The 18194-nt window shown below is 44.7% G+C and overlaps 1 protein-coding gene across 2 annotated transcripts in view; it reads left to right on the top strand.

The window, feature by feature from the left end:
* LOC142495525 (organic cation/carnitine transporter 2-like) overlaps positions 1-18194 on the top strand; it is a 131339-nt gene that overhangs the window by 68069 nt on the left and 45076 nt on the right. For both annotated transcript variants that reach the window (XM_075601119.1, XM_075601117.1), the window contains one exon: positions 8692-8863. In XM_075601119.1, the coding sequence (XP_075457234.1) occupies positions 8692-8863 (172 nt within the window). The remainder of the gene's footprint in view (positions 1-8691; positions 8864-18194) is intronic.

Below are 18194 nucleotides of genomic sequence, written 5' to 3' on the forward strand. Positions count from 1 at the left end.
ACATTTGTGAAGATATTTACAGTGATTGAGCAAGGGTGTGAGTGGTTGAACTTTATCCATAATCTTAAAAATATTTTTCATATTTCTTAAATGCTCGAGTATGCAAAGTTTAAGTGCCCTTTTTGTCTTACCAGTGTATTGCATGCCGCATCTGCATTGCAATACACATACAACGTGCGTGGACAGATGATAATGAAATTCTTAGTTGGGTACTTCTTCTGTGTAACTGTAGACATGACTTCTTTTTCCGTCTTCATATGCTTACATGCTTTACACCTGCCACACTCAGGCCGCGCTTATAGTGCTGGCGACGGTGACGCAACGGAATACGTCACCCGTCTCCACCCGCGAAAGTTATAATTTGACTTTCAGCAACGTCGCTAGCGACGGGGTCATTGATTGGTTTACAGACAGTCACATGTGGCGACAGCCTGTAAAAAATAAAATTTAACCCGCTCCCAAATTTTCAGATGCGACATCGCTTCGTCGCGCTTACTATAAGCGCTGGCGACAGAGTAATATGTTTTTGAGCGGCGTCGCCGTCGCGGGCACTATAAGTAGTCCATCAGTGACACAATTTGAAGTCATCCACAATTAGCAACAATGTAACACTAGTGCTCTGTTGAGGCTACTGTGTACACTTGTTTTGAAATGTGTACTGGGTTGTGTCCACAGAGTGTCCCCTAGTGGACAGCAATGGAACATTACTGGAGGATTTACAGCACAGTGTTTGCTTTATACTGAGGTTATCATAAACGAGTAACAATGGCAACAGCCAGGTAAGTACATCTTTCAAGCACTTCTCCAGTAATCATGTTGTAGATTTTCTGCAGAGTGCATCAATTGACCTAATGTAATAGTCTTTGTACTTTTAACCGATATTGGAATGCTTTGTTCTTAGGTAACTGTCGTGCATTACCCATACCTTATTCATTATGTATCCACTGAAAGTGATTTTTGTGGAACATTCCCTTCCTAAGCAAAATATAATTTTGCCATAAATGACAGGCAAGCATACAATCAACAGTTAGGTCCGGAAATAATTGGACACTGACACAATTTTCATAATTTGGGCCCTGTACGCCACCACAATGGATTTGAAATGAAACAACCGAGATGCAATAGAAGTGTAGACTTTCAGCTTTAATTCAAGGGGTTGAACAAAAATATCATATGAAACGTTTAGGAATTGCAACGATTTTTATACACAGTCACCTTATTTCAGGGGCTCAAATGTAATTGGACAAATTAACACAATTATAAATAAAATGTTCATTTTTAATACATTGTCGAGAATCCTTTGCAGGCAATGACGGCTTGAAGTCTGGAATGCATGGACATCACCAAACGCTGGGTTCCCTCGTTTGTGATGCTTTGCCAGGCCTTTACTGCAGCTGTCTTCAGTTGTTGTTTGTTCGTGGGTCTTTCAGCCTTAAGTTTTGTCTTCAGCAAGTGAAATGCATGCTCGATCGGGTTGAGATCAGGTGATTGACTCGGCCATTGCAGAATATTGTGAATGAAGAATACTAGCCAAGTAATAGTGGCAACTTTACTTACATTAGGTAGCGATTGGATAATATGTTCACAAGAATAATGGCCACTACACATAGTATGCTTGCCTGTCATTTATGACAAAATTATATTTTGCTTAGGAAGGGAATGTTCCACAAAAATCACTTTCAGTGGATACATAATGAATAAGGTATGGGTAATGCACGACAGTTACCTAAGAACAAAGCATTCCAATATCGGTTAAAAGTACAAAGACTATTACATTAGGTCAATTGATGCACTCTGCAGAAAATCTACAACATGATTACTGGAGAAGTGCTTGAAAGATGTACTTACCTGGCTGTTGCCATTGTTACTCGTTTATGATAACCTCAGTATAAAGCAAACACTGTGCTGTAAATCCTCCAGTAAAGTTCCACTGCTGTCCACTAGGGGACACTCTGTGGACACAACCCAGTACACATTTCAAAACAAGTGTACACATAAGGCCTGGGACCCGTTGCGCCCGGCGGCGCGGGCGGCTGCACGGGCTTTCCCCACCAGCAGGGGAATCCTCCCGAGCCGGTCCGGTCCCCCCTGGCTGCACAGCTCACTACGCGCTGTGACGCGTCAGCCGCTAGGGGATACAAGAGAATTGTAATCCCTAGCTTCGACGCTTCACGTGGTGTGGCTGTGAGCCAATGAGGAGGGGAGGCTTCGGGAGGAGGGGAGAGTGGAGGGAAATCAGCATGAGTGCCTGTCTGTGTGTGTGTGTTTGTGTACGTGCATGAGTGCCTGCGTGTGTGTGTGTGTGTGTGTGTATGCCTGAGTGTCAGCGTGTGAGTAGGGCAGCTTGCCCGAGCCCGTGGCGGGCGGGGGGTGGGGAGGGGGTGACATGAATAATGCAATTGGACTTGACACATTACAGTCCAAAATGACACTGCCAGCTCAGAAAATTGCCTGCTTGTGAATCAGCTGCTTGTGAGAAGGGGGCGGGGCTATCGCAGGTCCCTCCGCTTAAACCACACCCCCTCCCTCCCACTCCCGCCCCCCTCCCTCCCACTCCAGCCCCGGCTCCCGCTTCCTACAGACCGCATATCGCGGTCTGTGTCTGTCAGCGCCCCGCCTGTCTGCAGTGTGGGAGCGCTGACGGAGGGAGCGGGGCCTTAGCCTTAGCCTCAACAGAGCACTAGCGTTACATTGTTGCTAATTGTGGATGACTTCAAATTTTGTCACTGGTGGACTAATAGATTTAGAACTGACACACTGTATATCTAGCTACATCCTATTGATATACATCAGCATTCACCATTACTAATGTAGGGCGAGAACTTTATTTTGCCATAAATCCAGAATGATACAGAGATTTGTATTATATCAAGAGGGGTTATTAGATCCTTAGTATGATTCTAGTATACGGCACATAGAGGATATTGCTCACGCAATGTAATATACCCTCAGTAGTCTGCTTACTAGAAGGACTACACCAATATAGAGACTATATTTAAATATAAGAAGGATATATTCTAGAGAGAGGACAATCCCTCTTGGGTGTTTTCTATTAATACACCCGTGTCCGTGTTAATGTGTATAGCTGTTCTCATACCCCACGTTATTTTATAGACTGTATTATTAAAGCATTTCATTTTAACTAAATCAATATATAATTTTACATAATGGGGTTATAGTGTCAATTTGACCAATACTTCTCTTCACCATCACCATTATCCTAGTCCAAGACCAGTCCTGTTGTAGCAACCATTGTTAATACGTAAAAGAGTGCACTATAAGGGGTTCTTTTGTGGAGAATGACCGTAGTCTCAGCGGACATTACTTCACACCTTCTTGTGCCATTCTTCTAATGTTTATATAGGGATTTTCTTATTGTCCATGTGCCTTATTATATTGTGTAATAAACATTGGAACATTATTTGCTGTATTAGTTGTCGTATCAATTCCTTTTCCACTCCGAAAGGTACTCACTCTAACTCGATTCCCATTCTTTTTAGTTCGATATTTGAGCAAAGAAGATCTGTTCAATGATTTGTCAACCAACGACTCATTATAATCTTTTTTTTAATTAATCTTTCTTTCAAAAACAACGCCTGTTCGTTAAAATATTTTTCGTTTGTACGATTACGTTTAAGTCTTAAGAACTGATTAAAGGGAATGTTCTTTATCCATTTTTCATTATGGCAGCTGGATGGGTGCAGATAAAATTGACATTTGTCTCCTGAAATGTGTTTTAGTATGAATTTCTTAATTTTCAATGGTCCAAAAACTGGACACTAGTAGTACTATTAGGACTGCTGAATTTTAGATTGAACTGATTGGTATTCAATTGTAAAACAAAATCAGAATAAGAAGCCTCACTACCATCCCAAATAATGAAAATATCATCTATATACCACCTCCACAATTTGAGTTGTGATGGAGGCATACCTGTAGCGTACAAGAGCTCCCATTGGCCTATATAAAGATTGGCAAAGGTGGTGGCGGAGGTATTTAGATGATATTTTCATTATTCACATAATGGCTGTCAGTGCAGCAGAAGAGGACCAATCATGCAAAGTTCTCTGGGAAGATCATGTGATCAAGAAGTCACTTGATACAATTGATGCACTGCTAGAAAGAGGGCAGGGCTCAAAAAGGGATGTGCCAGAGCCTGTTTCTGAAGAGGAAGGGGATGTGACTTTGTAAATGGTTGGTATAGAAACAAAAAAATGCTTGTTACATTATAATAAATTAAAAATGTCATTAAGAGTAGTTTTTTTTTAATGCTAAAAATATTTTCTCATAGTACAGAACTGATTTATTAAAATTGCTAATTAATATTGCTTGGTCTGCAGCTTTAAACCTCATCTGCCATTTACCTGCCCAAATTTCCAGTTCTTCCAAGTACTTCTTGAGAAAAATTATATCCTACTCTGATTTTACTACCTTAAACAATTTAGTGTTATCAGCAAAGATGGAGACTTTGCTCTCTATGCCAACCTCAAGGTCGTTAATAAGCAATTTAAAAAGCAGGGGTCCCAGTACCAGCCTTGACGTACTCCACTCACGACTTTAGCCCAACCTGAAAAGGTTCCATTTATGACAATTCTCTGTTATCTAACCTTTAACCAGTTTTCCATCCAGGTCCAAATATCTTTACCAAATCCAATTTCCTTTATTTTGTACACTAACCTCTTGTGTGGCACTGTATCAAAAGCCTTTGAAAAATATAAGTAGACCACATCAAATGCATTATCCTGGTCTAAATTCCTACTTACCTCCTCAAATAAAGTATTACGGTTAGTTTGGCACGACCTATCCTTCATAAATCCATGCTGACTGGTACTAATCATTTCCATTAGGTATTCCTGAATATTATCCTGTATTAAACCTTCAAGTAGCTTCCCCACTATTGATTCAGGCTTACAGGTCTGTAATTCCCTGGTTGTGTAGCTTCCTTTTTAAATACAGGCACCACGTCTGCTTTACACCTACAGTAGAGGCAACGTTTATTCTAACATTTGCTGTAAACTAGCCGGGTTACATTCTGGGTATGTGCTGGGTATGTTCTGGTCTAGTTTGAGGCACGTTTAAGGCATTTCTGCATTGACTAACGACCCATAGGATTAATACAGCAGGGATCCCTGGCAGTCCAATTCAGTTTGAATGGGACTGCCAGGGACCCCCGCTGTTAATCTGATAGGCCATTAATCAATGCAGAAATGCTGGGGCTAGTTTAAGGAAAGTTTAAGGCATGTATTCAGAATGTACCTGGGTGTTTCCTGGGTTTTTTGGGGAATTGCCACTGGTTTTTGTTCGAATAAGAGTTGCCTCTACTGTATCTTGTGGTACTGAGCATGTGGAAATGGAGTAATTGAATACTAAATGTAATGGTTTTGCTATTACTGAACTTGGTTCCTTAAGAACCCTTGGGTGCATGCCATCAGGACCAGGTGCTTTTTATCAAGCTGCATATGCACTTCATCCTCAGTTAGCCATCAATATAGAGGTTGTGGCTTCCTCCTTTGGCATTACAGTATTTGTGCAATTGATTCTTCCCCATTAAATACAGAGGCAAATAATTTGTTTAAAACCTCTGCTTTTTCCTGATCTACAATCATTTGTCTGCCTATCTCACACTTTCTATAAAGCTCTTCCAGATATACATTCTGTGCAGATTTTTAGTAATTCATTGATTTACACTTCTGTATAGTCAATACTAGCTCTCTAATCCATTTATCCATTGGTACACACACTCAGTGCCGGCTTGATGGCAGTGCAGTTGGTGCCACTGCATTGAACACCGCGGTTACAGGGGCCCCGTGCTCCTCCCCACAACAATTAAGCTGAGTGCCTCGAGGCGTCTGTAAATTTCTTAGCTTCTCCTTTACGATGTCTTCATGCAGTGTCCCTCATCATGGCGCTGCAACGTCATATGGTGTCACATTGCCATGGCAATGGGTGTTGCGGCGTCAAGGCAACGGGACTCCCTATGGCACTGCGTTACCATGATCACTGTGACACCGCATTACGTCAGATGTCTCGTGACGTCGCGTTGTCATGGCAATGCAACGCCATCGTTGCAGCACCATGATGCGGGACACTGCAGGAAGGCGATGGAGGAGGTAAGAGGCCCCGCATCAGTTCCCTGCACCGAACCCCGCAATATTACCAGCCGACCCTGCAGATAATCATTCATTTTCTGCTGGTATCCAGACATTTGGGGCTAGTTCTCTAATGCAGTAATTTACTTGGTGCATACCACCATTCATTCATGTATTCATTTCCTACATCAGTGTTTCCCAACTCCAGTCCTCGGGGAACCCCAACAGGTCAGGTCTTAAGGATAGCTCTGCTCCAGCACAGGTGGGTCAATCAGCGGCTCAGTTATTTTGACTGAGCCATCTGTGCTGGAGCAGGGATATCCTTAAGACCTGACCTGTTAGGGTTCCCTGAGGACTGGAGTTGGGAAACACTGTCCTACATTCATGCTCAAATTAATTAGCCCCGTGCTGGCTTTCTTATTCATTCATCTGGTGCTGGCTCTCATTCAGTCACTCCATGCGGACCTCAAACTGTACTTTCATTCACTTATCTACACCAGGTGAATTAATATCTTTTACTTATTCACCTACTGTTGCTTCTTGGTCATTTACCCGGTGCAGCCAAACGTACACATTTATTCATGAGATTAAAACTTATTGTTCAATTGTTTTTTTTTTTTTTAATATGTTAGAGGCTAAAACAATTGTATATTGCTATCTAAATGTATTAAGAATGTTTTTATGTTTTATTTTTACTATAGACTTACGATCTTCTAGCCACTGTTTCGTCTATTACTCTGAAATATGAGGCGATTATTTCTGTTGTCTGTTTTATTTTAGACATACAGTACTAGTACTTTAGAGCCAACTGTACGATCTGTATAAACTGGGCAAACAGTCACCGTGCATCACCGCGCTCACAATGCAATGCATCACCGCGCTCACAGTGCATCACCGCGCTCACAGTGCAACACCGCGCTCAGAGTGCATCACCGCGCTCACAGTGCAAAACCGCGCTCACAGTGCAAAACCGCGCTCACAGTGCAAAACCGCGCTCACACTGCATCACCGTGCTCACTAAGGTGCTAGCTTGGAATATCCTTGACAATCTCTGCACGTCCTATAAACTTACACCATATTTTCAAATACTTCCCAGGACTGATTTTAAAGGTGCGAAACCCAGGGTTTTTCTTCAATGCATATTTGGATCAAGACTAACACAAAGTCTGCAGTTCTCCAGCAATTTTTTTTTTTTATTAGTTTAAGAAGATGTAAAACTACTTGCTGAGCCTTGGTAATATGTATGTGTAGCTGCCTGACTACTTCCGAACTGACAATCTTGTAATACATAAGTCTGTTGGGAACAGCCTAATAATATTCATTCTCTTTATGAAGTGCCAGCACTTTATAGTGGGAGCATAAGGTCAATTTAAAATCGTTGGATATTCTGAAACAGTAGGACTAGTTATATCGGTACATGGCACATACATTTTTTTTTTTTTTTTTTTAAGGGCGTTCTAACTTTGTAGAAAAAATTGGCAACTGTATATTTCCATCAATCACTGTTTTGTTTGGGGAGACATGAGCATTTTTGGTAAATAATACAGCCCTTGGATGCCTTTCGTATGAAAATATAAAACCGATCCTGGGCAAGAATGCACATTTTTAATCATGGTAAAATTTTAAATCCAGTCTGACTAAAATGAGAACTGTCCTTTCCCCATGTCAGATAAGGGGATCAGATCATAATACAGCTCTACCCCGTTATAACGCGATCCGTTACAACGCGGATCCGCTTATAGCGCGATGCAAGCGTGGCTCCCAATTTTTGTATTTATGAATACTTTACAACACGATTATTGGTGTCTTAAATACTTTATTGTACATTGCATACAATTGTACATTATTTCTAATGCGATCCGCTTATAACGCGATGTGATTCTTTGGCCCCAAGCACAGCATTATAAGGGGGTTGCGCTGTATATTTGTAGAGGGAGATACCACAAAGTTTCCTTACCCAGTCAGTAAATTAGATTAATTTTAATAAAACATGACAGAGACACCTGGCCTGCTATTCAATCAGTGTACAGTATGGCATCTTCTGCATTTGCCCGTGGTCATAGTGGCTGGCAGTCAAGAGAATCGAGGCTTTGCAAGATATGAAAAATCCTTTTACAGTTCCCCTCTTGACTAAGTGAAATTCAAGGGATCCAAAGGTGGAAGAACAGTTTTCATGAATATACAAATAAAAATATCACTCATGAGCACATTCACGCTTCGTACAAGTCCAAAAACCTGCCTTTCCCCCTTATCTCTTAGCATAGAATGCTTCCAGTACAGCCAGGGATTCTGGTAAAGCGCTATTAATGGCACTATTTCAGGTTTCAGAGATTTTACCAAACTGTGGTGCCCTCAAAAGTTGTAAATTAAAATATTTTTGAAAGCATCATAAGTATCTATGAACGTACCCCCTGGTAAATTTCCAAGTACATCTTTAGCGCATGTAATGAGTACACATGAGAATTTTTTTTTTTTTTGAGGAGACTGCTATGCAGTTCAGTGCCCGTCAACATTTAACCATGTCAAATAAAATCACATTTGTTCTATAGTAGAACAGCTACAAAAAAAAATAATAATTCTTTTATCCCCTTCTTTTAAACAGGAGCAGAAATTCTTGGCAAGTCAGTGCGTATTATATTCTCCACACTAGGTGTCTGCATATTCTATGCAATCGGCTACATGCTGCTGCCACTGTTTGCTTACTTCATCAGAGACTGGAGGATGCTGCTTGTGGCTCTCACTGTTCCGGGGCTGTTCTGCATTCCTCTATGGTGGTGAGTTTCACTGTGTGTGTGTGTGTGTGTGTGTGTGTGTGTGTGTGTGTGTGTGTGTGTGTGTGTGTGTGTGTGTGTTCGTAGCCTACACCAGTGGTTTTCAACCTTCTTTCTCTCGAGGCACCCCTAATCACAATGCTCAGTTACTGAGGCACCCCCACGACAGGACAGAGTCAAATGAGATACAGGATATAGACAGACAGACAGGACAGAGACAGACAATGACAGAAGACAGTGTCACATGAGACAGGTCAGAGACGGTGACCGCACAGATCAAATACACACGACAGACAACACAGCCTCACCTCTCTATTGCCCATGCTAATTCCTCCTCTGCTTGGCCACACCCCACAGGCACCCGACACCACCTCCTGATTGGCTGCTGACGGGTAATGTAGCCAATCGGGATGGAGAAAACTGCCCAGCCCCCTAGCAACTGCTCTGCTTTCTCCCTGCTCTGGGAGAACAGGGAAAACCTGTGGCACCCTTCTGATGCTCACGAAAGCTAAGAGTGCTGCTGATCCCCGGCTGGGAAACATTGGCCTAAACTATCGTTCAGGGATAGGGATTGAGGTGTTTAGTAGATCATGAGATACCGTGTTTACATTTGTAGCCATAGAGCAGTGCAGTATCAGATATCTGATAATATTTATGTTAAAACTATTTAAATGTGGATGACAAGCCTGTGATCTTTGGAATATGACCTGTGAATGACGAAAAGTGCAACTCCCTACTCCCAGCTCTGCCAGTGCGTGCTCATTTCTCTAATTGTCAGAACAGTCATTTGTTTCAAGGGGCATCCTTTTTATGACTCATTAGGTTATTGCAGTCTGCCTGATTGACAGGTCTGTAAGGCAAACTACGCAAACATTGCATTCAATTCTAGTTTAAAAAATAATAATTATATATATATATATATTTACACACATTAAAGATATACACACATTAAAGAAAAACTGAGGCAATTAATCACCTTTTAATGATGCACACCATTAATAACTGCTGCTACTGAATAGAACCTCATTTAGATTGTGCTTCCTAATACCTATTTAATGAAGATGGACACAAAACACAGAAAGCCATGCTGACAAAATTGTCTCTCAATTATATTTCTTATTTTTTTACTTGCCACCTAAAATAATAATAAGATTATGTAAGTACTACTGAGAGAGAAACGACAGTAATAATAACTTTATTTCATATAGCTCTTTTCTCCCAATGGGACTCAAAGCGATTCACAACTACAGTATAGAGCACATTACACAGCAAATAGCAATTTTACAGACACAGTCCCTGCCCAGATGAGCTTACAATCTATGATTTTGGTGCCTGAAGCACATGGAGATAAAGGGATTTGTCCAAGGTCACACGGAGCTGACATCGTGATTTGAACCAGGTTGCCCTGATTCAATCTTGGGGTCATTGTTTCTCAGTCTGAGCCTTTTCTCCCTGAGCCACTCCTTCAGTACTAATGTTTTGATGCCTCAAACTATGCACTAAGGCCTTGGCCAGGGTGGTGCTGAGTGGGCGGGCGTGCTCACGCTGGCCGCTCTTAAACACATTGAGGCAATGTGTGTGGCCAGCGTGAGCAAGTGCCTGCGCATGCTCATCGCTTTGATGCAAATTTGATTTTGCCACTCGCAAGCGAGTCACGTGAGCGGTTCGCCCAATGAAGGCGAACCAGCTCCGTGACGTCGTGGCCATGCCCCAGACGAGCACGCATCTAGACGGCCACAAATCGCCCGGCCGAATAGGGCGCAGCGCACAAGCGCCAGTGTACCCGCTCCCTGCCTGGCCGCAGCCTAAGGGTTCAGAGAGCACTAGACCGAGAGCACTAGACCGATAAATACAGTAGGGCCCCACACATTTGGCAGGTTCCATTCCAGGCCCCAGCCAAAATGCAGAGCGCACAAATTCTATGTCCACCGACGATTTCCCATCTCTCCCTCCTGCGCCGACCCAGAATGCATCATTCTGCGCAGACTCTGTGCTCCCTTCTGCACATGCACGGACTTGGTGTTCCCTTCTGCGCATGCGCGGACTCGGCGGTCCCTTCTGCGCATGCGCGAAAAAAGGACTGCAGTCGGGAAACAGTACCGCCGTATTGGCGGATCGCCGAGAAGCAGGTCCCTACTGTAGATATTTAGTTGTGAGATTGTTAAAACGAAAAATGTGTTTACGTTGATGAGCAATAACTATGCCTTGCACAAATGGTCCCAAGGCTCAACAAAGTATCCGGCCGCTCCTCCTCTTACCGTGCACCCCAAAACTGGAACAACCTACCGGAGACTCTTACATCCACCACCAGTCTAAGTTCTTTCAAATCTAAGGCTGTCACACATTTTAATGTGGTCTGTAATTGTTTCATACGCCATAATACAAATTATCTTTAACTGTGCATGCAATGTCTTGTATATAATGTATACGCTGTTCAATATGTAACTGTATTTGTAACCATGTATTATTTGTCTTAACTCTGTGCCAAGGACATACTTGAAAATGAGAGGTAACTCTCAATGTATTACTTCCTGGTAAAATATTTTATAAATAAATAAATACGATTGATAAAACATGAATTGGTATATGGAGCCGAAAATAAAGGAAAGGGGCTTTATCAGGGGTTCAATAATCCGTGTGACTCGGACTGTCACAGTTCGATTAAGTACTGTGCTAATATACTTACCTGTCTTCTCATGTGGAGCTAGTCAGGTCAGAGGAACTGCTACTTTCATTGCTGCTGTTTCCCAAATGTGGAACTATAAAATCTAACTATTTCCCACGAGGTGGCGCTGCTGCTTTTTTTTAAATCAAGTTTAAACACTTCTGTATAATCTTGGTAGCCTGTAGTGTTGAGCATTAGAGATGTGTGAAATTTTCATGCACAAAATCATTTTGCACTATATTTCACCCCAAAAGTGCCAGCTTTGTAAAATGATAATAATAAAATGACGAAGCATTCAAAGTCAGTGGGCACAGCTTGCATTTCATTCCATGCTAAACTCGGGATAATATAAGGCGTGGAATTATAGGACTCTCATGGCCCAAATCTCTTGCTCCCAAGTGTTACTTACCTTCTGAATTGGTGCATTTGACTGTGATCCGACCTGTTATGGATGCTCTGTATTATACCGTTATGCCATATTCGCCATCTTTGATCCTTATACCCACTTTTTTTGTACCTGTGTGTCCCCTTTAGAAGTCTTTACTACATTTTTGATTTATATTTCAGTTTATCATGAATATCTAATAAAATGTTTTAAGTTTTCATATTTTGTCAGACTGCTTTTACAGTAAAGAATTAAAAAAAAGGAACTGTGCACAGTCCTGCGGCTGACTTTATATGAGGTCTTTTTGCTCAATTCTGTCAAAGTTGCACATTTCTAGTGAAATATTGGTGAAATTCAGAACCATGTCAACTTTTGGTAATCTTTTGCGAAATTGTAAGAAAAAGATTAAGAAAGTGTAATCAAGTTTACAGAACACATGACTTTTTAAGAATAATTAGTATTATAAGCTGCGGCCAGGGTGGGGAGACACGAGCTCACGAGGCGTGACGTCAGCGTCTGCCCGAGCAGGAGCGACTGACTGTACTGCTCACTGCGTGCTCGAGGGGGGGCGTGCCACAGACACTAGGGGGCATGTCAGACTGGAGTGGGGTATGATGTCACATCCTCCTCTCCATCTGATTGGTTGTTGTGACTGCTGTGCTCTCATTGGCTCTTATCTGGTCACGTGACGCGCCATAGCGTCGGGAAAACAAATGTAACTGTCTCTCCGAGCACCGCTTCGGCCCGAGCACACGTGCATGCACACACCAAGCGGCACTTTGGACACTTGCATCAATTAAAAGGTATTTAAACGCACTGAGCGTGAGCACACACGCGTGCATCTCCTCACCCTGGACGCAGCCTAAAGCTGTTAAATTCCGGGCATTATTGAAATCTCTGCTCTCAGTTTGGTTAAAATGCCGGGCATTGTAAAGCGTTGGATATGCCAGCGGTGCGCAAACTGGGGGGCGTGCCCCCCTGGGGGGGTGCAAGATTGTTTAGGGGGGCGCAGGAAGCAGTGGCGATTTTGCCAGGAACAGAGGAAAAAAAGCTGTCTGCAGCTGCAATTTTTCTTTTGGCCGTTAGGTGGCGCTGTGCTGCACAGCTACACAGCAGCATCTCCTTGCTTCCTGCATCAGCGTGTGTGACATGGGGAGAGGGTGAGTGAGACTGGTACATGGGGGAGTGAGACTGGTACATGGGGGAGTGAGACTGGGACATGGGGGAGTGAGACTGGGACATGGGGGAGTGAGACTGGGACATGGGGGAGTGAGACTGGGACATGGGGAGTGAGACTGGGACATGGGGGAGTGAGACTGGGACATGGGGGGGTGAGACTGGTACATGGGGGTGTGATACTGGGACATGGGGGGGGGTGAGACTGGGACATGGGGGGTTGTGAGACTGGGACATATGGGGGGTGAGACTGGGACATAGGGGGTTGGGACTGGGACATGGGGGGGTGAGACTGGGACATGGGGAGGGAGTGTGAGACTGGGACATGGGGGAGTGAGTGTGAGACTGGGACATGGGGGAGTGAGTGTGAGACTGGGACATGGGGGAGTGAGTGTGAGACTGGGACATGGGGGAGTGAGTGTGAGACTGGGACATGGGGGAGTGACTATGAGACTGGGACATGGGGGAGTGACTGTGAGACTGGGACATGGGGGAGTGACTGTGAGACTGGGACATGGGGGAGTGACTGAGACTGGGACATGGGGGAGTGAGTGTGAGACTGGGACATGGGGGAGTGAGTGTGAGACTGGGACATGGGGGAGTGAGTGTGAGACTGGGACATGGGGGAGTGACTGTGAGACTGGGACATGGGGGAGTGACTGTGAGACTGGGACATGGGGAGGGTTGTGAGTGACATGAGGGGGGTGAGATGGGGAGGGGGGTGAGAGTGAGTGTGACATGGAGAGGGGGTGTGAAAGAGCTACATGGGGAGGGGGTGAAAGAGACATGGGAATGAGAGAGATACTGGAGGGAGGGAGAGACAGACACTGGTGGGAGGGAGGGAGAGACACACAATGGCTGGAGGGAGAGTGTGAGAGAGACGTGGAGGTGGAGGGAGAAACAATAGCTGGAGGGAGAGTGCAAGAGAGACACTGGGGGGAGGGAGAGACAATGGCTGGAGGGAGAGTGAGAGACAATGGGAGGAGGGAGAGAGACACTAGGGGGAGGGAGAAAGAGAGAGAGACACACAGGGGGAGGGAAAGAGAGTGGGGGGAGACACTGAGGGGAGGGATAGAGAGGGACTGGAGGGGGAGTGAGAAATACAGGGAGAGGGAGAGACTGGGAGAGGAGTGTGAGACTGGAAGAGGGGAGAGAGGTCCTGAGAGATTCTAATGTGGCGGGAAGAGAGAGATTAATAATACAGCAGAAATGGGGACGCTATTAGACAAATATCATAATATTTCTTTTTAAGTTATGTAATTTGTGTTATAAATACTTTTTTTTGTAGACGCGTGGCGGGGGCGTTACAAAGCTGGTTCGCCCTCAATGGCTGAGCCAGCTCACGTGCGCTGACGTCATGTGATTTTGATTACATCAGGCAGGGGGGGCCCGAGACATTTCATGGATGAAGACGGGGGCTCGGCATAAAAAGTTTGCTCACCCCTGGTATGCCATTCGTTGTAAAGTGAAACGTTGGATAGTGAGGACTACCTGTATCTTCATTTCAGCAATATTAATTCATCAGTCCCTGCTCTTATACTTTTCAAAATCTTCAGTGAGAAATGTATAACTTTATTCTTGGAAAACACGGTATCCTTTCCTAGTAGAGGGTATTTCCTTAATGTAACCCTTGTTCCGGATCCTCAATCCCTTGGAGTCTCACCCACTCCATATCCATTCACAATTGTCTTTCCCTCTCCTGACAAGCATTTATTTGTCTTTGGATCACATCAGGAGGGTATTGTTAAATAAGTGAGGTTTCTGTCTGTTCTTCATATATATCTTCTTGGAGGGGAATGGAGGGAATAACTTGAGCGGTCAGGTTGGTGATCAATCCTTTAACACAATGAATATGACAACAAACACACATACACACACATATAATCAGACCTCACACATGTTTCGCTCCCAGTGATTCAAACCATGTGCCTAATCCCAGCTATAGGATACTTTTCGAAAAATCTTCCAATTTTGACACAATTTTTTTTTTTTTACCTCATATACATAGGTAACATTAGCCGTATTGTCAGGTACATAAATACAACACTCTTCTCCACCATTACACAAACATTTCTGCTGTTATAGTTGCATTAGTTTGTACTGTACCGAACTAAAAATAAAATCTCCTGCACAATACACAGTGTAATTACATTTGATATGCCTACATATATCACAGTCAACTTTGAGTACCCAGACTTGGGTAATCTGAAAAAACAAAATAAACCCCTTGTGTATATATAATAACTAAATATTCCCTTGTGTCTATATCACAGAATACAAAGAAATCGGAATAAATATAATTTTCACACATTCTATCTCTCTGATCTTTCATTTGATAAAATATATGTATGCATCTTCTGAATAGATATACTGTACGTTACTATATTGAAGAGACTTCTAACTGTAACTTTATAACACCATTGCCAGTTCAGCTCTTCTATATAAACGTTATAAACACATTGAATCTTGACATAGCATTTAATATTAATAGGTATGCGTATATAGCTCACTCCTCCTGCGCACTTAAAAATATATGTACATCGATATAACTAAATATAATATTAATACCAAGGGCCATCCTATGTGCTAAGTCTAATAACTAGGGTGACCAGATTTTGAAAATGAAAAACCGGGACACATTTTATATATAAATAACAGTTTATTTATTGTAGTACACTTATACTTTACTACCATTAGAGAGAGAGAGAGTGTGTGTGTGTGTGTGTGTGTGTGTGTGTGTGTGTGTGTGTGTGTGTGTGTGTGTGTGTGTGTGTGTGTGTGTGTGTGTGTACACCTCAATAATCGAACAACAACAAAAAAAACCAGATGTGAATGATTCTGAACCCATTAACCAGTGTCTGGACGCCCCCTCTTCACAATTTCTAAAAGCAGCAATCCCGCCTGGGATCTTACCTGATCCGCAGTCCCTCAAGGTATTATACTGGAGGGGAGGTGTTCCTTACCTGTCTTCCGATGTCTCCCACGTGAAATTTCAGTCAGATCTGGAAGAAAGCAGAGTAGGTTACTTCGGTGTAGGTATACGGCAGTTAAGATAAGACAGAGGGTGAGGGAGACAGGGAGGGAGGGTGAGGGCGACAGGGAAGGAGGGCGACTGGGATGGATGGAGACAGGGAGGGAGGGCGCGGGAGGGAGACAGGGATGGAGGGAGGGCGAGGGAGGGAGACAGGGATGGAGGGAGGGAGGGCGAGGGACGGAGGGCGAGGGAGGGAGACAGGAAGGGAGGGCGAGGGAGACAGGGCGAGGGAGGGAGACAGGGCGAGGGAGGGAGACAGGGCGAGGGAGGGAGACAGGGCGGGAGGGTGAGACAGGGAGGGTGAGACAGGGAGGGTGAAAGAGAGGGTGAGACAGGGAGGGTGAGGGAGGGAGGGTGAGGGAGGGTGAGAGGGTGACACAGGGGGAGGGTGAGGGAGGGTGAGACAGGGAGGGAGGGAGGGTGAGACAGGGAGGGAGACAGGGAGGGTGGGAGACAGGGTGGGAGGGAAGGAGGGAGACAGGGTGGGAGGGAAGGAGGGAGACAGGGTGGGAGACAGGGTGGGGGGGAAGGAGGGAGACAGGGTGGGAGGGAAGGAGGGAGACAGGGTGGGGGAGAGACAGGGAGGGAGAGGGAGAGAGACACCCACCCACTGATACACACACACACACACTGATGCACACACACCCCCACTGATACACACTGATACTGATACACACACACACACTGATACTGATACACACACACACTGATACTGATACACACACACACACACTGATACTGATACACACACCCCCACTGATACACACTCCCCCACTGATACACACCCCCCCCCACTGATACACCCCACCCCCACACTGATACACCCCCCCACACCCCCACACTGATACACACACACACACCCACTGATACACACATACACCCCCACTGATACACACACACACACACACACACACACTGATACACACACAAACACACACACACACCCACTGATACACACACACACACCCACTGATACCCACACACACACACACACACACTGATACACACACACACACTGATACACACACACACACACACTGATACACACACACACACTGATACACACACACACACACACTGATACACACACACACACTGATACACACACACACTGATACACACACACACACACACACACTGATACACACACACACCCCCACTGATACACACACACCCCCACTGATACACACACACACCCACTGATACACACACACACTCACACTGATTTACACACACCCACTGATACACACACACACCCATTGATACACACACACACACCCACTGATACACACACACACCCACTGATACACACACACACTGATACACACACCCCCACTGATACACACCCACCCACTGATACACACACACCCACTGATACACACACACCCACTGATACACACACACACACACTGATACACACACACACACACACACTGATACACACACACCCACTGATACACACACACACTGATACACACACACACTGATATACACACACACACTGATACACACACACACACACACACACACACTGATACACACACACACACCCACTGATACACACACACCCACTGATACACACACACCCACTGATACACACACAACACCCCCCCACTGATACACACACACACACTGATACACACACTGATACACATACACACACCCACTGATACACATACACCCACTGATACACACACACACCCTGATACACACACAGATACACACACACACACACACACACACACACACACACTGATACACATACACACTGATACACACACACACACACACACACACACACACTGATACACATACACACATACACACACACACACACACACACACACACACACACACTGATACACACACACAGATACACCCCGCCTCCCCCTGCACCGCCCGCCAGCCCCTGCACCGCCCGCGACCGCGCAGCAACCACTGCCCGCCCCCGAGCCCATCTCCCACACCAAGGGAACGGGGGGAAGTGAGCGCCGGGGGGCAAAGCTGTGAGCGCCGGGGGGCAAAGCTGGGAGCGCCGGGGGGGCAAAGCTGGGAGCGCCGATGGGCAATAGTG

Source organism: Ascaphus truei, chromosome 5 (genome assembly GCF_040206685.1).
Source record: "Ascaphus truei isolate aAscTru1 chromosome 5, aAscTru1.hap1, whole genome shotgun sequence".
NCBI classification, from domain to species: Eukaryota; Metazoa; Chordata; class Amphibia; order Anura; family Ascaphidae; genus Ascaphus; species Ascaphus truei.